This window comes from Phyllobates terribilis, unplaced genomic scaffold (assembly GCF_046119375.1).
Source record: "Phyllobates terribilis strain yellow unplaced genomic scaffold, ASM4611937v1 Scaffold_10__3_contigs__length_209671492, whole genome shotgun sequence".
In the NCBI taxonomy this organism is placed as follows: Eukaryota; Metazoa; Chordata; class Amphibia; order Anura; family Dendrobatidae; genus Phyllobates; species Phyllobates terribilis.
This window is the reverse complement of record NW_027362770.1, coordinates 17,778,769-17,798,934: the sequence shown is the minus strand read 5'-3', so window position 1 is coordinate 17,798,934 and position 20,166 is coordinate 17,778,769. Positions and strand designations below refer to the sequence as shown.

Below are 20,166 nucleotides of genomic sequence, written 5' to 3'. Positions count from 1 at the left end.
GTACTGACCAGAAAAATAAAGCTGCCTTATAAATTTTACCACACGTGAAACAGCATAAATTTAAAAAAAAAAAAAACAATTCCTGAATTGTTGGTTTTTGTTTATTCTGCCTCCCAAAAATCGAAATAGAAAGCAATCAAAAAATGTCACGTGCCTTAAAATGGCACTCATAAAAACGTTAACTCATCCCGCAAAAAACAAGCCGTCACAAGACTCTGTCGGCCAAAATATGGAAAAATTATAGCTCTCAAAATATGGCGATGCAAAAACTAGATTTTACAAAAAATGCGTCTTTTAGTGTGCGATAGCTGTCAATCATAAAAACCTGATATGATTCTGGTATCGCTGTAATCGCACCGACCTGAAGAATAAAGTCGTTTAATCACTTATACCGCACGAGGAACGGCGTAAAAAATAAACTCTCGGGTTAGGGTTGTGCTAGGGTTAGGGTTGGGGTTAGGGTTAGGATTGGACTTGGGTTAGGGTTACGGTTGAGGTTAGGGTTGGGCTAGGGTTAGGGCTGGACCTGGTAGATAAACCAGGTGCCACTCTGGGACCGACCTTGTGTGAGAGCAGGTGACTCCCATGGGTCAGATGAGCATGGCAGGAAGGCTGGCAGGTGATCCGGGTAGATAAGCAGGCGGGTACGGCGGATAGCCAGACAGGTAGCAAGCTGGCGGGCACGGCAGGTAACTGACAGGTGCCCCAGGTAGGCATTCTGGCGGGTACGGCAGGTAACTGGCAGGTGTTCTGGGTAGGCAGGCTGGCGGGCACGGTGGATAGGCAGACTGGCGGGCAGGACTGTTAGACAGACTGGCGGGTAAGACTGACAGGCAGCGGGACCTGAGGGCTGAGGAAAGTGTTAGCACACAAAATAGCAACCTTGTACAGGCACCTCCATTTTGGAGGAGGTGCTTTATAAAGGGGAAGTCCTCCGGCCATCGGCCAGGGACTCTTTAGGACGGTACGCGCGGCCCCTTTAAGAGGGAGGGAGCATGCATGTGCCCTAAGCACAGTGCCCGGGAATCTGCGCACGGTGCAGGCCACAGCAACGGCGGGAGGGGAACAGGAAGACGCCGGACCGGGACCGCAGCAGTGAGTGGAACGGCTTCTCTGCCCGGCAGGAGGCTACAACTTAAACACAACTACTGCCCACTTCCCAGGGTGGCGTAAGGGACAGATATGGGCTGATTTAGGGCATCTTCACCATTAGAAGTAATCCCTGGAGCTTTAGGAATAGGGAAGGAGCTCCTAGACCTGGGACATCTGACAACAGCGTCTTGACACAGAGTTTTCGCTCCCTCATCTGAGAGCAGCATAATGTAGGAAAACCCTAATTCCAAGGATGCATCACTTAGTTTACTGGGTGCACCAGTTATGACACAGCATTTTTAAATGTAGAATGTAGCAGAGCTTAAACTAACCCCATCCACACCACAGCTTTCTATGTACATTGCCTACTGACAGTGAGCTGCTTATCAGAGGAGGAGGTTGTGGTCAGTCTAGCAGGCATGTGAGACCTAGTCGAGGCAGGGATCATTTCCAGGTGATAAAGCTTTCATTTTAAGTAAACAACAGCACACAGTGAAAAAAGTGACACCGCTGGAATCTGTGTTTCAGCCCCTATCTCCTGCTGTCTTCAGATTACATAGCAAAAACCTGCTGGCAGATTCCCTTTAAAACATGACATACCAAAAAGAGGCAAAAAAATCATCATCAAAAAATGTGATAAAAATGCATGTAAAAAAACACTCAAAGATACAATGGAAAAAAATGTAAGAAACCTAATTTACATAATAAGTACAGAAATAGTGCGAAAGATCTGTAACATCAAAAACTCACCAAAAGGCATGGCTGCCAACCCTCCTGGATTCAGTAGAACTGTGCCAATTTGAGGGGTCATTCCCACTGTCCAGACAGGTCAGGGCTTTGTCCTGACATCAACTTACTCTTTTCTGTGGAGACATCATCACTCTGAAGCTCCTCCTACTCGGGGGTAGGGCCGGCATCTCTATTCTGCACAGGCTTCCCTCCAAAGTCTGCCTTCACCTTCCTGACCAGGCCCAATTTTTCAATTCTGACCAGTGGTACTTTATGAGGTTATAGCTCTGGAACACTTCAACATATCCCAGTGATTCTGTGATTGTTTTTTCATGACACATTGCAATTCATGTGAGTGGTAAATTTAGGTCGATATGATTTTTGTTTATTTATGAAAAAAAATAGAAATTTGATCAATTTTAAATAATTTACAATTTTTTAACTTTTAATTTTTATGTCCTTAAAATAGATGGTCTTACCACTAAATATATTTAATAAATATCTTACCATGTGTATTTACATAAGCATCATTTTTTAAACATATTTTTTTGTTAGGAAGTTAGAAGGGTTAAAAGTTTATCAGACAGTTTTCATTTTTCCAATAAAATTTACAAAACCCAATTTTTTTTTAGGAACCATATCACAATTGAAATGATTTTAAAGGGGCCTATGTGGCAGCAAAAATGCAAAAGTGACATTTTAAAAACTGCGGTGCTCAAAACTAGTGATGAGCGAGCACTAAAATGCTTGAGTCGAGCAAATCGTAGTGCTCGGGTGCTCGACCCGAGTAACGAGCCCAATGTAAGTCAATGGGAAACTCGAGCATTTTTCCGACGGCCCCTACCCCGGAGATCTGGAGGGGGGACTAAAAATTGGTCAAATCGATGGAAATAGTGCTCAAATGACATGGAAATAGCAAGGGGAAGACCCCATGGAAGCATCTCAGACAACAATGTCATCAGAGTGTTACGCCACTTTTACGGACTGACAATAAAACATACAAAACTAATCAAAAATGGATTTTCCTGGAATAAATATTAAGAAACATTCTTTCCAGGGTGATGACATATATAAGGCAAAATAAATAACCAAAATCAAAAATGCTACTGCACACCTCGCCTGTACTCCTTGGTTGTCCTACACATAGAGTTTTTGATGCGTTTTTGCACTTTTGCATTTCTTTCAATGGTAAAAAATACATTCACCATTAGATGTAATTTTAACATTTTACTACCTTATCTGGCCATGTGGTGTGTGAGACATCATCAGACACATCCAGAATGAACACTCATTTCTAGCTGATAGTACAATCTAGCACCTGTCCCTATTTTAAAAGCAGCAAACAGCATTATCAATAGGGAATATCATTTTTTTTTCAGCACAGAGTATAAGACAATAATCCCTGACTAGATGCCTGTAAGACACTATCCCAACTGCTATAGGTCACTCGTACATGAATCTCAGATAATAGAGATAATATAGTACAATAGAAAATAGTGTTTTTGGTACATTGCACCACCAAACTGTGAAGGAACGCAAGCAACCCTGTCTTTTTTCATAATTTTATAATTACAGATCACCGTTAAAAATCATTAATCGGTCAACGAGTGCATGAAGAGTATCAAGTAATGCACTGTGGAAGAGATGTATTCAACGACAATAAACCACATTCAACTCCAGCTGATGATAGCTGCATTTACAATAGGGATAGGTGCAGGGTAACAACGGTATCAATAGGGAATAGAATAGATTTTTTTTCTTTTTGTAGCAGCAGCAGTACGCAGTATAAGGCAGTAATACCTGGCTGGATTTGCTGTAATATACTATCCATACTGCAATAGCTCACTTGTAAATAAAGTTTTTATTTTTTTATAAGGACTAATAAGAAAAAATGGACTACACAGTTTGGTGAGCAATTTTTCCTGAGTGCGCCAATTCCCTACATGTAATGGGAAACTAGTTTTCAGGCACAGTGGAAAGCTCAGAAGGGAAAGATCACAATATTATAGAGCAGATTTTGCTGTTTTGGTTTGCAGGTACTATGTCAAATTGGCAGAGCCACTGAGGTGCCATAACAGAACCCCCTCAATAAGTGACCCCATTGTACAAACATTGTCACATTATTTCAAACCATAGGACGGTGAAAAAAAAAATATATTTTTAAAAATATAGATTTTGCCCCAGATTTCAAATTTGTACAAGATGTAATGGGTAAAAATTGCATTAAAATATGCCACACAATTTCTGCTGAATGTGGCAACACCCCATTTGTGGCTGTGCAGCACTGCTTAGCCACACAGTGAGACTCTGGAGGGACGGTATGCTATTTGACTCTTGGAGAACAAATTTTTATTGAATAGTTTGTGGACTCCATATACAGAGCTCCTAAGTGCCAAAAGAATCCCCTTCAAGTGACCCTATTTTGGAAATTCCTTTGGGAATTTATCTACAGGTGTAGTGATGATTTCTGACTGAATATCTTGCAGAAACAAGCAGCAATGGATGTTGCTGAGTGAAAATAGCAAACCTGTCGTTGCAGTGTCCGTAGTTGCCAATGTAGTTCCCATACACTGTGCCCAGCTCATGCTTCTGGGGACACGCACCACATAAATTAAGCAGCTCACATTGTTACAGAAATGCCAAACATGTAGACACTAAATGTGGTTTAGGCACACTGTGGGGCTTAGGAGGTAGGGGACATTTCAATTTGGGAGCACAGATTTTGCTGGATTTCTTTTCTGGCGTGGTGGGGAGGCCATAGTGCTTTTCAAGAGCCTTTGTGCTACTAGTAACATTGAAGCCTTGAATATTTCCATTAACAGATGACAGACATGAGTGGGGACTTGATTTTTTGTGTGTTGAGTTGAATGCTATTGGCAGGATTTTGGGGTACCGAACAATTTGGATCAGTTCACATTTATCCTGTACTCTACTCTTAGCATTTACATCGGAGTTTCCATTCACATTTCTGAAAAACATGATTCAGATGAAACATCTGGCGGATCCATTCACTAATGTATCAGCATTTCTCTGGACTTCGTCTGTCCCCTTTTTAGCGATATTCATCTTTTCAAAGGTGCCAAAAACTGTGGTTGACCGCACTGTTGTGCACATCTAAAAAGATGCGTAAAAAGACTGACACCTCCAGATCATAGGTCAGACGAGAGTCCAAAATGAATGAACTTAACAGCATTTCAAGAATTGATTTCATTTTTTTTTTTTTTTTACACCATTTTTTACACCATTCACCATCCTGTACAAGTGATTAGGTGGCTTTATTCTTCGGCTCAGTGTGATTATATATATTTTTTATGTTTGACTACTGGGAGCTTGACTGTCACTTTAACCAAGCTCTCAGCTACGATTGTACTGGCATAGCTCCTATGCTCACACGATCGCCATGACATACCTGTATGTCATATATCAGTAAGGGGCTAATTAAACAATTCTCTTCAGTGTTGAAAACTCAAGTGGCACTCACTATCCATAAAATCTTCCTTTATTGCGACAGATTGGCTTCCATAAAACACTGACCAAAATTTGAATGTGTGAATGTGGCCTAAATCTGTACACACACACACATAGATGTTAGACCACACATAGACAAATGACTTTTATCTCTCCTGTCAAACCCATATCTTCAGATTGTAAGCTTGGGGCCACGTTGACACATTCAGTATTTTACCTCAGTATTTGTAAGCCAAAACCAAGAGTGGGTGAAAAATGGCGAAGTGGTGCACATGTTTGTATTATGCTTTTCCTCTGATTGTTCCACTCCTGATTTTGGCTTACAAATACTAATGTAAAATACTGACTAAATACTGAACGTTGAACATGACCTGAGAGCAAGGCCCTTATTTCTCACACATATGTGAATAAATAGTATTGGTGTCATCAGTGTTTTGGATCTTCAGTGTATGGTCCACGTGTCCAATTTTACCATCAGTGAGTCATTAGTGTTTGGTCTGTGACCATTTTTACTATCAGTGTATGGTCCAGGTGTCCATTTTTACCATCCATGTCATCACTGTATGGTCCAGGTGTCCATTTTTAGCATCAGTGTCTCATCTGTGTTTTTCACAGATGGATAAATCAATTAATTACAAAGCTCAGATACTTTGCAGGGCTAAATACATATGGCACACAGATGTATGTTTTTTCACGGACCCATGATCTTGAATTAGCCTTTTTATCCATGATACTAGAGAAAAACAGACATGTTCCAAAAGTTTTGCACAGACACACAGTCCGTGAATAAACCTGGACATGTGAATAGCACCTTACACTGTGTTCCAAATTATTATGCAAATAATATTTTCTCAGATTTTCCCAAATTACCTATATGAATTGCAGTCATTTTAATTTTCCAGTCAAATAACTATTAGAGTACAATTGAAAGGATTTTGTACAAACTGCCTATGATAACAGTATATTTTTTTAAAAAATAAAAAACTCAAACTGCACTCAAAATGCACGTTCCAAATTATTATGCACAGCAGAGTTTTCACCCTTTTCATTTTAATAAGGAACAAAAAAATGGTCATTTTTGAAATTATAAGCATTAGCAGGTTGTTACAAACTGAAATCAAACCGTTTCAACTCAAAACTTGGACATCTGAATAAGGCTATGTGCCCACGATGTAGAAATGCTGCATATTTTTTACGCTTCTCCCTGGCAGGAAAAATGCATGCGTTTTCTACATGTGTTTTTCCCGCCAGGTAGAAGCGTTTGTGAAGCGTCTTTGCATGCATTTCTGCATGCGGGTTATCAAGCACTTTTCCAAGCGATATTAGCATCACTTGGAAAGTGCTTGACAACTTGTTCACACTATATAAATCCATGCAACCGGCATTGATTTATAGTAGTGTGACCAAGTAATAGTTAAAAAGAAGAATAAGAATGGTAAAAAATAAAAAAAAAAGATTATACTCACCTTCCGGTGTCTTCCCGGTGTTATCTCTGCTGCGTCCGGTGCCTTGCAATGCTCGCGGTGGTGTGAAAGACCTGCGGTGACGTCATTGAGTCATGTGATGGGTCACATGACTCAGTGACGTCATGGCAGGTCCTTCACAACAGCGCGAGCATTGCAAGAGACCGGACGGCATGGACAAAACACCGGGAGGACATCGGAAGGTGAGTATAAACTTTATTTTTTATTTTAAATTCTTTTTTTTTACAGGTTCTATGGTACCCGGGTCTGGATGAGAGTCTCTTCTCCTCCTGACTTGGGTACCATCCGCACATTAGAACGCGCCAATTACTCAAGTACAGATGCAGTCTTGCAGAATTGGCGCATTCTAATGCAAGTCAATGGCGGCGATTACGCTGCGTGTCCGAAAAATTAATGGACATGCTGCGGATTTTTGAGCGCAGCATAAACACTGCGGAAAAATCCACAGCATGGGCATTGACAGTGCGGAATTGCATTGGAGACCATAGGGGAAGATTTACCAAGCGTTTCCCAAGCATTTACACTGCGGAAATTCCGCAGTGTAAACGCTTGAAAAACGCATCGTGGGCACATACACTAAGGCCTTACTATGTAATGTCTGATATTCTTTGTGCATGTACTCTATCAATTGTAAAGTGCTGTAATATATGTTTGCGCTACAGAAATAAAAAATACTATTATTATTATATTATGTTTGTTTAAATTTGAGGAAGCTCTTTGGAGGAGTGCAATATGTTTTGATATGGGGTCCTGTGATTTGTGCAATCCCATGGCAGTATATACTTCATTTGCATTTTTATGAACACATTGTTTGACGCTAAATATAAATGTTTATTTGTTTTGCAGAGTTTTCTTGAGAGCTATTGACAAGTTTGCCAGAATCATGGAGCAGAAATTTCTTGAGAATATGAATTTTGAAGTGCAGGTATAGTAGTACTATATAGATTTATTTTAATCATATACTCATTAAACTACAGCATTTTCTAATTCCAACACAATTTATAAATTTCACATGTAAGTTACTCCACAGACTTCAAGAGGATGTCACGCTGTCTCTGTATACTGGAGGTAGGGGGCCTAAGCTGACCCTAAGCTGGGGCCCTGACTAATCCCTCAACCTGGAGGTACTGTTAAAGGTACAGAGGTCCAGGCCGCCAGCGTAACCCCTACCTCCTGAGGATCCCTGCACCTAAGTAATCTAGTCCTGAGAAGGACCCCGATCACAACAAAAGGGGACAAGTAATAATATGCCCACACACAGTACTTAGACGAACGAGACAGTACAAGGGAAAAACCAAAACCACGTTGCATACAAAAACTACACAACTACAACAGAGGGAACACCAACGGGAAAGGAGATAAATGATAAAGCGAGGAAGGGAAAAAACTCTCCGAATACACTTATCTCTGAAACCCCAAATACCACGATCCGCTCTGTTAGTCTGCATGAAATGCTTTCACTGACACTTCCCTAACAGACCAGCAGGCATTTGAAGGAGTCTCACTACAGCAGCATTGATTGCAGCTGGGCGAGGCTGGACCTCGTCTAGCACAGAGAGAGAGAGAATTAACTCCCTCACTGCCGAAAAACACAAAGCACCAAAAAGTCAGCTGCGAGAAGTCAGGCTGTGTAATCGTGACGATCTTCGTGGCGACACACCCGTGACAGTACCCCCCCTTCTACGAGGGGCCTCCGGACCCTCAGGGCCAGGTTTATCCGGGTGAGTCGTGTGGAAGGCCCGAACTAATCGGTCTGCGTTAATATCCAACGCAGGAACCCACATCCTCTCCTCAGGACCATACCCTTTCCAATGAACCAGGTACTGAAGGGACCGGCGATTAAAGCGTGAATCGATGACCCTCGATCGATACCTGGAACTCCAAGTTACCCTTGACCACCACTGGAGGGGGAGGTAAAGGTGACGGTACCACCGGCGCCACATACCTCTTAAGCAACGATCTGTAGAACACGTTGTGAATTTTAAACGTAGGGGGGAGGTCAAGACGGAATGCCACCGGATTAATAATAGAACTGATTCTGTACGGCCCGATGAACCTGGGACCCAGTTTCCAGGAGGGAACCTTAAGTTTTATATTCCTGGTAGACAACCATACCCGATCGTTCACACTTAGGTCCGGACCAGACACTCTCCTCCTATCAGCCATACGTTTGTATCGGTTCCCCATAGTATTCAGATTCTTCAGCACCCCTCTCCATACTGAAGCGAGTGATGAGGAAAATCGTTCCTCCTCAGGAACCCCCGAAGAGCCCCCCCTACTGAAAGTACAAAACTGGGGGTGAAAACCATATGCCCCAAAAAACGGGGACTTACCAGTGGACTTGCTCCGCCTATTATTAAGAGCCAACTCTGCCAGAGGTAAGAAAGAAGCCCAGTCCTCCTGGTTCTCTGACACAAAACACCGGAGATATGTCTCCAAGCTCTGGTTCATACGTTCCGTCTGACCATTGGTCTGAGGATGAAAAGCCGATGAGAACGACAAATGCATCCCCCGCCGTGCACAAAACGCCTTCCAGAACTTGGACACAAACTGAGACCCCCGATCAGACACCACCTCGGAGGGTACCCCGTGAAGCCTCACAATCTCCCCAATGAACACCTGCGCAAGAGTTTTAGCATTAGGGAGAGCCGGAAGAGCGATAAAATGTGCCATCTTGCTGAACCTGTCCACTACAACGAGTATGACCGTTTTACCCGAAGACGGAGGGAGATCCGTAATAAAGTCCATAGACAGATGAGTCCAAGGACGCTCCGGGATCTTCAAACGTAAGAGGGACCCAGACGGACGGGTATGTGAGGTCTTAGAGCGCGCACAAACCCCACAGGACGCGACAAAAGTTACCACCTCCTTATGTAAGTTAGGCCACCAAAACCGACGCGAGAGGAGATCCACAGTTGCTCTACTCCCCGGGTGTCCTGCAAAAACTGAGTTATGGTGTGCCTCGATCACATTTTGTCGCAACTGATCTGGAACAAACAGTCTCCCCGGAGGTCCAACAGGGGCATCCCCCTGAGCCTCCAATACCTCCTCCTCCAGCTCAGAGCATACTGCCGAAACCACCACCCCCTCCTGAAGGATAGGAATCGGGTCGTCCGTATTCCCGGCCCCAGGGAAACTACGAGATAAGGCATCCGCCTTTACATTTTTTGACCCAGGACGATATGTAACGACAAAATTAAACCTGGTAAAAAACAATGACCACCTAGCTTGTCCGGGATTCAGACGTTTCGCGGACTCCAGATATAGCAGGTTCTTGTGATCGGTGATGACGGTGACCGGATGGACTGCCCCCTCCAAAAAATGGCGCCACTCCTCAAAAGCTAACTTAATGGCCAAGAGTTCCCTATTGCCAACATCGTAATTCCTCTCAGCGGACGACAATTTTTTAGAGAAAAAGGCGCACGGATGCCACTTACCAGGGGACGAACCTTGTGACAATACTGCTCCCACCCCTACCTCGGAAGCGTCTACCTCTACAATGAATGGCTGTGACGCATCAGGTTGAATAAGTATGGGTGCCGAGGCAAAACATTTTTTCAAGGAGGAGAATGCTTGACAAGCCTTGTCAGACCACCTAGAAAAATCCGTCCCCTTTTTAGTCATGTCTGTGAGAGGCTTAACCATGGACGAGAAATTACGAATGAACTTCCGGTAATAATTAGCAAACCCCAGGAAACGTTGTAGTGCCTTAAGATTCTCTGGCCGATCCCACTCAAGAACTGCCCGCACTTTCCCAGGGTCCATACGAAAACCGGACGCTGAAACCAGGAAGCCTAAAAACTGGAGTTCCTGTACGGCGAACACACACTTTTCCCATTTGGCATACAGTTTATTATCCCGCAAGATCTGTAACACCTGCCTAACGTGCTCCTGATGAGACACCAGATCCGGCGAGCAAATTAAGATATCATCCAGATATATGACAACAAACTGTCCCACCAGGCGGCGAAAAATGTCATTAACAAAGTGTTGGAACACCGCCGGGGCATTAGTCAGACCGAATGGCATGACAAGGTTCTCATAATGCCCCTCCGGAGTGTTAAACGCCGTCTTCCACTCATCCCCCTCCTTCATCCTAATCAGATTGTACGCCCCCCTGAGATCCAACTTAGAGAACCATTTGGCACCCACGATCTGATTAAAGAGATCGGGAATAAGTGGGAGCGGATACGGATCTCGGACCGTAATCCGATTAAGTTCACGGAAATCCAGGCAAGGGCGTAGGCCTCCATCTTTCTTCTTAACAAAGAAGAACCCCGCAGCCACCGGTGAAGATGAAGGTCTAATATGCCCCTTAGCCAGACTTTCTGAAATATAATCCTTCATGGCCTGCCTCTCAGGACCAGAAAGGTTATACAACCTAGCTTTAGGTAACTTGGCCTCAGGGAGCAGTTTTACAGAACAGTCATACTCGCGATGAGGAGGTAGTTCCTGACACCCTTTCTCCGAGAATACATCCTCAAAGTCCGCCAGAAATGGAGGTAAGACCCAAGGAGTAACCGCACCGATGACCGTGTTCATGCAGTTTTTATTACAGAATTTACTCCATTGGCTTATCTCTCTGGTTTGCCAATTAATAACCGGGTTATGCTTAGTTAACCAAGGAAGGCCCAACACTATAGGAGTGGGAAGACCCTCCAACACGTAGCAAGACAACAGTTCTTTATGTATCGCCCCCACTTGAAGTTTTACGTCATGCACAGCTTGCAAAAAACTTCCCTGACCGAGAGGCCTGGCATCGATCGAGAATATGGGGATGGGTTTAGCCAACTCACTCAATCGCGTACCTTGAACCCGGGCAAACCGAGCATCAACCAGATTAGCCCCGGCCCCACTATCCAGAAGAACAGATATCCTCTCAGTTCTCGTACCCACCACCACCTCCGCCGGTACGAGAAACTGAGACGAACCTAGGGACGAAATACCTACTCCCAGATTGCCGTCAACCACACAACCTGGGATCAACAGTTTTCCGACGACTCTTCACTCTGCAAGGGACGGGATGGACACCCCCCAATAAAATGTCCCTTTCTCCCGCAGAAGAAACACCTTCCTGTCTTATGGCGCACCACCGGTCCCCTCCCCCGAAATGATGTCCCTCCTAATTGCATAGGCTCCTCTGGACTGACCAGGGGAACCACCATATGAGGGGACCTTTAGGAGGTGGAGTCATCACAGGGGGTAGAGTTATCCCGCACCTCTCCCGAAGCCGTCTGTCAACGCGAATAGCAAGGGCCATAGCGGCTTCCAGTGACGCGGGAGAGTCATACTGTGCCAACACATCCTGTAATTTGCCGGATAAACCTTGACAAAACTGGCTCCTAAGAGCCGGGTCATTCCACTGGGTGTCCGTGGCCCACCTACGGAACTCCGAACAGAATTCCTCCGCCGGACGATCTCCCTGCTGGATCCTATGTAACTTAGACTCAGCAAGGGAGATCCGATCTGGGTCATCATATACGAGTCCCAGAGCAGCGAAAAACCTATCCACTGACTGGAGAGCCGGGGAGCCCGGGGGAAGAGAGAACGCCCAAGATTGTGGGTCCCCTTGTAGGAGTACAACTTGCATGCCTCCCGGAAAACAAAAAACTTGTCCCGCCCCCCAGTGAACCTGTCAGGGAGAGCTACTTTAGGTTCTGTTCCGGCTTGCTCCTTAGGATACAAAACCTTGGACCTAACGTCCGCCAGCTCCATGGACAAACTCTGCAACTGCCGAGCTAGACCGGCTACTGGATCCATGGTAGCTGGAGAAAAACTAAGTGGTCGGTGAAAATGTCACGCTGTCTCTGTATACTGGAGGTAGGGGGCCTAAGCTGACCCTAAGCTGGGGCCCTGACTAATCCCTCAACCTGGAGGTACTGTTAAAGGTACAGAGGTCCAGGCCGCCAGCGTAACCCCTACCTCCTGAGGATCCCTGCACCTAAGTAATCTAGTCCTGAGAAGGACCCCGATCACAACAAAAGGGGACAAGTAATAATATGCCCACACACAGTACTTAGACGAACGAGACAGTACAAGGGAAAAACCAAAACCACCTTGCATACAAAAACTACACAACTACAACAGAGGGAACACCAATGGGAAAGGAGATAAATGATAAAGCGAGGAAGGGAAAAAACTCTCCGAATATACTTATCTCTGAAACTCCAAATACCACGATCCGCTCTGTTAGTCTGCATGAAATGCTTTCACCGACACTTCCCTAACAGACCAGCAGGCATTTGAAGGAGTCTCACTACAGCAGCATTGATTGCAGCTGGGCGAGGCTGGACCTCGTCTAGCACAGAGAGAGAGAGAATTAACTCCCTCACTGCCGAAAAACACAAAGCACCAAAAAGTCAGCTGCGAGAAGTCAGGCTGTGTAATCGTGACGATCTTCGTGGCGACACACCCGTGACAGAGGATATATCAACAGACTATGCTGCTTTATGAAAGCTCAGTATAGGGACAGGTCTGCTATTATTTTAGCCAAACTGACTCAGAAGATATCAGGATAACCTTAACATAATGTGTTCGATGTGTCACCCAGGGGGGATATAGGGGACTCGGTACCCTGGCCTTTTACCTTGCTTAGGATGTCACGGCAGTCGGCTCCCGGGCCCGTACTCTGGGGTTTCTCTTGAAAAAGGGATTTTTAGTGTGTGGTTTGTTTTGTGACGCCACCTGTGGTTTCCGGTAATGGTTACTGGCGCTGCTGCAGACCTCCGGGGGTGATGAGATGGCAGCTGTGATGTTCCTGCTCCCCACAGGCGGAGCGGACCCCCGGGGCAAAGTTGATGGAAGGGATGCAGGTCCTTTACTGGAGTAACGGCAGGTATGGTCCAGGGTACTTGCTAGGAAGGGTGCACTTCAGGACTTCTCCCCAGTGAGCGGGTATAAGGCCCCCTGATCCATGTGTCCCTCTCTCTAAGCTTCTAGCCAGCCTGGAACTGGACCTAGCTTCTGTGTCATGTTGCTCTCTCACCTGACCACTTGGTAGTAGGACCTTTCTTTGGCAACCACTATCCCTGGATGCTGGGGCCTTCATGGTTCCTAGTCCAGTTATTGCTGTTAGCTTCAGGATGACCAGGGGTCTGGAAGCCTCCTGGTGAGCCGGTTGTCCCTACTGGGTATAGAGGACCCTGTAGGCGTGGACCCGATGTCCGGTTTGTGTCTTGGAGTGAGCCTATGATGCTCCTCTGCCCCCTCAACTCCTCTCTCCTCTCCTCTCTGCCTCCGGCCACACTCAGGGCCCTCAGAACATAGCAGCAGATGTGCTGCTCCTTCTCTGGTCTCAGCGCCAGCACGCTCTCAGACTTCCTCTCTGTCTGAACTGAACTAACTAACTAACTGCCTAACCCCACCCTCCATATATATATCCCTAACAGGGCTTCCTCTGGTGGTCTGAGGTGGATGGGTGGAGGTGTGTTTGTAGTGAGGGCCTCTTGTGGAGAAGTCCATCCATGCACCCTTTTTAGGTCCTGTGGTACCTGTGGTAGCAGGGTGCCACATTCGACATGTCTAATGTTAATAATCTGAGAACACTGCAGATGCATATGGCCAGATTCTTTTTTTGTCTATTTTTATCTAGTGTTTTTTTTGCTGTTGTTTTGCCTGTTTTTTCATTTGCACCTAAATCTTATTTTAATTTGCTTATTTTTTAAAGTCCAATTTATTTGTTCGGCTGTTTTTTTGGCACATAGTGCTGAGAGGGTTAATAGGGCATATCAGGGCCGGTTTTTACGAGGAGTCATAAGAGACGGGTGGGATTGGCTGCTCACATATGCCCACTCCAGGGCGTGTATATAAAATGGAGACCAAGTGTCTCATTGGGGTATGTCTGGAGATGTGTGGATCTCCAGAATGTTGGTCTGTGTTAGGGCCTAAAGAGTGGACTGTAACTTGAGCGGGTGGACCCGCAACCTTGTATGGACATTTTGCTTTGTATTTACACTTTGTGCTGAAAAGGCTGTGTTTATGTTTTCTTTCCTGAGTGGTTTATGCTATTTAATGAACCAGCCTGGATTTCCCTGAAAACGCTTCTGTGCCTACCTCAACTGCAGCCGAGTGAGTACCAAACCCTACAATTGGTGCTAGAAGCACGGCTGAATCCCAAGGGGCAGTATGACTGCTACAGAAAACCGTTTATGTCTTGGGTGAAGGCCACAAGCCAGCAAGGGACATCCGGCAGCATGGAGGAGCTGATAAAGCAACTGGTGCAGGCTAACCTCGAGCAGCATCAACAGCAGCAGCAGCAGTGGAAACAGCAGCAGCAGGTGCAGCAGCAGCATCAACAGCAGCAGCAGATGCAGCAGCACAAGCAGCAGATGGAACTGCTAGCTGAGGTGATCCGTGGCAGGGCAACCGCCCCACCCCCAATTCCAGCTGATGACTCTCATGTGAGGAAAACGGTAAGAAGAGCATTGCAAATGATGACCCCGAGTGATGACGTTGAAGCGTTCCTGATGCTCTTTGAGTGGGTGGCAGAGCGGGAGATATTGCCTCCGGAGCAGTGAGTGGAGATTTTGGCATCATATTTAAAGAGTGAACCACAGAAAGCCTATTATGACTTGGCCTTGCAAGACGTAAAAGAGTATGCCAAATTAAAAGCGCAGATTTTGGAGCACTTGGGAGAGACTTTGAATGTCAGGGCGCAATGGGTGCACCACTGGGCCTATTGGAGTGACAAACCTCCCCAGTCCAACCTCCTACACCTGGTCCAAAAGTGGTTGTGACCTGAATCTTCCTCCTCAGCACAGATGGTGGAGAGGGTCATCATAGACAGGTTCATACACTTCCTTCCAAGGTCGGTGCAATCCTGGATTGCCCAGGGAGATCCTCGTAATGCTGATGACCTGGTGGGGTTGTTGGAAAGGTACCAGACGGTATAGAGTTCATTGGGGAGACCAGGGGTTGTAGCATCTCCATACTGGGGTTCCCAAAAGGGGGCGGACACCCAAAAGAGGGGGATTAACTCAAAGAAGAGGCACATCTGGGGGGCGTCCTAGAGCCCTGGAGAGGTCATATAGCCGCCCATTGCCCCATGACCAACAAGCCAATGGACTGCAGCTCAGGACGGCGCTGTTCGTACTTTGCATATCCAGCCTGAGGAACCGCAGGTGTGCCTCGTATCAGTAAGTGGAGTGCAACTGACTTCTCTGTTAGACTTGGGGAGTTTGGTAAACCTAGTGAGGGCCACAGTTCCTCATCGGCTGGTTCCAGGGCAAACGGTCGGCATCTGTTGTGTCCATGGGGATGCTAAGGACTACCCTGTGGCCCGAGTGGTCATAGACACAAACTGTGGAGCTGAGTCCCATGATTCGGGCGTAGTCAAGGACCTGTTGCACCCTGTTATAATAGGGCAGGACTTTGCCTTGTTTTTGGACTTGTGGGAGAAAGGAAGGAAGACAGGTTGCTTCTGAAGAGGCCTCATCACAGGCCGCTGCTGACGGGTTTCATTTTTGTATGCTTGTTGGGGATGAGGAGGAGGCCAGCATCCCTGAGCTGCAGGTGTCCAGGGGAAACTTTGGAACCGTCCAGCTCAGAGACTTGACTCTAAAAGGGGCATTTGATAATGTCACTGTCCTGAATGGTGTTGCTCAAGAGCCGGGGGATGACACGCGATGTCCGCACTTTGCCATAAATGGAGAGTTACTATTTCGGGTCACCAAGCTCAGAGGGGAGGTAATCGAGAAGTTACTAGTGCCAGGGCCGAACAGACGCAGGATGTTAGATATGGCCCATACACATGTTTTATGTGGTCACTTGGGGGTAGAAAAACCCCAAGAAAGGATCCTCCAGAGGTTCTACTGGCCCAGTTGTCACCAAGAAATTGTAAATTACTGTAGGTCATGTAACACCTGCCAGCCGACCTCCCCGGTAGCCCGCTTCTGGAGCCCCTTAGTGCCATTGCCAATCATTGAGGTGCCGTTTGATCGCATAGCCATGGATCTAGTGGGACCCCTGGTCAAGTCCACCAGAGGACATCAGTATATCCTGGTTGCACTGGACTATGTTACGCGGTATCCAGAGGCCGTGCCACTATGTAACTCCTCTGCCAAATGTATAGCTCGGGAGTTGGTACAAATCTTCTCGGGGTTGCCTAAGGAGATCCTAATAGACCAAGGGACCTCATTTATGTCACGGGTGATGAGGGAGTTAGTTGTGCAAAACCCTGCAAATCACACAACAACTCGGGACCTCAGTCTACCACCCCCAGACAGATAGCTTAGTGTAGAGGTTTAACAAAACCTTGAAAGCCATGTTAAAGAAGGTCATAGAGAAAGACGCCCGGGGCTGGGACTGTCTACTGCCGTACCTTCTGTTCTCCATTAGTGAAGTCCCATAGGCCTCTACTGGATTCTTCCTGTTTGAGCTGTTATATGGCCGACACCCCCATGGACTACTGGACGTAGCAACGGAGATCTGGGTGGCGGAGTCTACACCCTACAGGAGTGTAATCAAACATGTGGCCCAGATGCAAGAGAGGATTGCAGAGGTGATGCCCATTGTAAAAGAACACCTCCTCAAAGCACAAGAGGCACAGTCAAGGGTGTACAATAGATCAGCAAGGGTGAGACACATCAAACCTGGGGATTGGGTACTAGTGCTGGTACCTATCGTGGAGAGCAAGTTCGTGGCCAAGTGGCAGGGCCCCTCTGAAGTGATTGAAAAGCTTGGTGACATCAACAAGGGTCCACCAACCAGGGAGAAGGAAGTCCTACCAGGTGTACTACGTAAACCTCTTTAAGCCGTGGCAAGACAGGGAGCCTGTTGAAGCTCCATGTTTGATAGCGAATTCTGAAACCGATGTGGAGGAAGTCAAGGTGGCAGAATCGCTGTCACGTGCCCAGAAGCAACAATGCTGAGAGTTGCTGCAGCGGAACAGGGACCTGTTTTTGGATCTACCGGGCTGTACTTAGGTCATAGATTTCCTTATAGGGCTCGATTTCATACTGTGCATTTGTATAAATGTGTGGAAGCCATCTTTGAATACATCATTATTAATACATCATTAAGGACAGTATTAATACAGTCCTTATTATCCCATTACTGACATATGACATACAGTTACACCATATGCCGGCTCCCTGACTTTGAGACAGATCTTTCCTGACAGATGATGGCTATGACATTCAGGCATGATCTGCCTGTAACAGCTGCAATCCTTGACAGTGGTATTCAACCGGCAGGGGGAATGTCATTTCACGAGCCCCAGTTATTGCGATTGTGGGGCACCAATGAGTTGACATTGCGGTCTGCTGAAAATACTCGTGCCCGTCATAATGTTTCACAGTAAATGCCAGCTTCTAGCTGGTTGTTTATAGAAGACCATGATTTTTGCTATATACAACGGTACAGTGATATTGCTGTATATTACACAAGCAATCGGATGTTTGCAGGTTCAGATTTCATAAGTGGACTAACAGATACAGTTAAAAAAAAATGTTTTTAATTGTATATAAAAAATAAGATCAAATCACCCCCCTTTTGAAATTTTTTTTTTTTTTTTTAAATATATTTTTCCATATATGTAATGTAGAATCATTACATCCATAAAAGTCCAATCTATCAAAATATAAATTAATTAACCTAATCAGAAACACTGCGTAATGAGAAAAAAATCAAAATGGCAGAATTACATTTTTTCGACAGCCGCAAAACTGTTATAAATTGCAATAACATTTTTTTTACAAATTTACACATTTTATTCTGCCACTTAAATGAAAAAAAAATGAATTGCTGGTATCTTTGTAATTGTACTGACCTGGAGAATCATATTGCCATATTAGTGTCACCACATAATGAACATGGTAAATAAAAAACCCAAAAATCGCTCTTTTTGCTCAATTTTGCCACTTTTCATTTTTTTTTTCTACTTTCCAGCACAGGATGAATGGTGTCATTGAAAAGTATACATTGTCTTCCACAAAACAAGCCCTCATATGGGTATGTTGGCAGAAAAATAAAAAAGTTAGGGCTCTTGGAAGAAGGAGAGGAAAAAAAAAAAAAAGTAGAAATTGGCCTCAGCAGGAAGGGATTCATTATAAATATATTTTTCTTGACTTATATTGTTTTATCTATTGTAATTTTCAGCTGTGGAACAATTATTTTCACCTGGCAGTAGCTTTTATTACTCAAGACTCTCTGCAGCTGGATAATTTCTCTCATGACAAGCGCAATGAGATTTTGTACAAGTAAGTAATGATTTTCTCAATTAAAGAGTACCTAAACCTGTGATACAAATTTAAATAGTTATTGAACTCTTTAAATTAATATCAGTAGGATCAACCCTCGTGGCATGTCTATATGGGCATTTAAGTATTAGAAAGTTGAATAAAATGATACCTTGATATCTGTAATCTGATGTTTATTTCCAGAGACATCCACATTTTTTCTTAATATGTAAATGAATTATGAAGATCTATGGGCCAGACGTAGAGCTCCCTGAGAGTGGTGCAACATGGTGGTTCAATGGTTGCAGCATTGGGGTCTTTGGTTCACACTTCACATCCCACCAAGGATAAAATCTGCAAGGACTTTGTATAGGTTTTGTGGGTTTTCACCCACACTCAAAAGACATGTGATGATGTCTGTAAATCATTGTGGAAGTGATAGCGCTATATATGTGAGTAAAATAAAACAAAAAATAATAATGAGAGTCTGCCCTAAGTGCTTATTTTAAATGAAGGGGGCATTACCAATGTGAAACGTAATCACTAGTGATGAGCGAGCGTGCTTGCAACTGCTCAGTACTCGCCCGAGCACCTCACTGTTCCAGATGCTCGACGCTTGGTGAGTACTTCCAGGATGCTCGGGCGGGAGCTCGGGTCCCCGCCCCACATGTTTGGTGCTCTTTAGACATCCAATAAACATGCGGGGATTGCCTGCCACTCACTGTAATGCCGCAGCCATGTTGGTTGTGGCATTACAGTGATTGGCTGGCCGCATAACATCATCAGGTCTATATAAGACCTGGTGACCCTATGCTCGCCACAGTCTTCTCCGGAAACAGGAATAGTAGGGAGAGCTGCTGCTGAGTGAGGGAGAGAATTGGCGGTTTATTAGTTAGGTATAGGTATTCCACAGCAAGATATATATCCATCTGAACTAACAGTCCTTCTAAGGACTAATCCAGCTGCATATTATTAATTCTTGTGATAGCAGGAGTTAAGCAGGCAAAGTTTGTGGACACTGTATACAGCAGAATAGGGTCCATTGCACGTTCTATCTGCTGCTGCTGTTAAAGATATCCATAGTCCTAGATATCAGGGATAATTTTATTTTTGCTCTTAATCCTGATTATATTTTCTTAAATAGAAATGCAGTACACCATTTTACTGCTCCATTTGCTTGTTAGCAGAATACAGGCAGATTTTTGTTATTTTATTTG

At 45.0% G+C, this 20,166-nt stretch overlaps 1 protein-coding gene across 5 annotated transcripts in view; it reads left to right on the top strand.

The window, feature by feature from the left end:
- The window catches only part of DOCK2 (dedicator of cytokinesis 2), a 1,661,574-nt gene that overhangs the window by 1,022,190 nt on the left and 619,218 nt on the right, over positions 1–20,166 (top strand). For all 5 annotated transcript variants that reach the window (XM_073649510.1, XM_073649507.1, XM_073649509.1 and 2 more), the window contains 2 exons: positions 7,620–7,698; positions 18,870–18,970. In XM_073649510.1, coding sequence (XP_073505611.1) covers positions 7,620–7,698; positions 18,870–18,970 — 180 coding nt within the window. The remainder of the gene's footprint in view (positions 1–7,619; positions 7,699–18,869; positions 18,971–20,166) is intronic.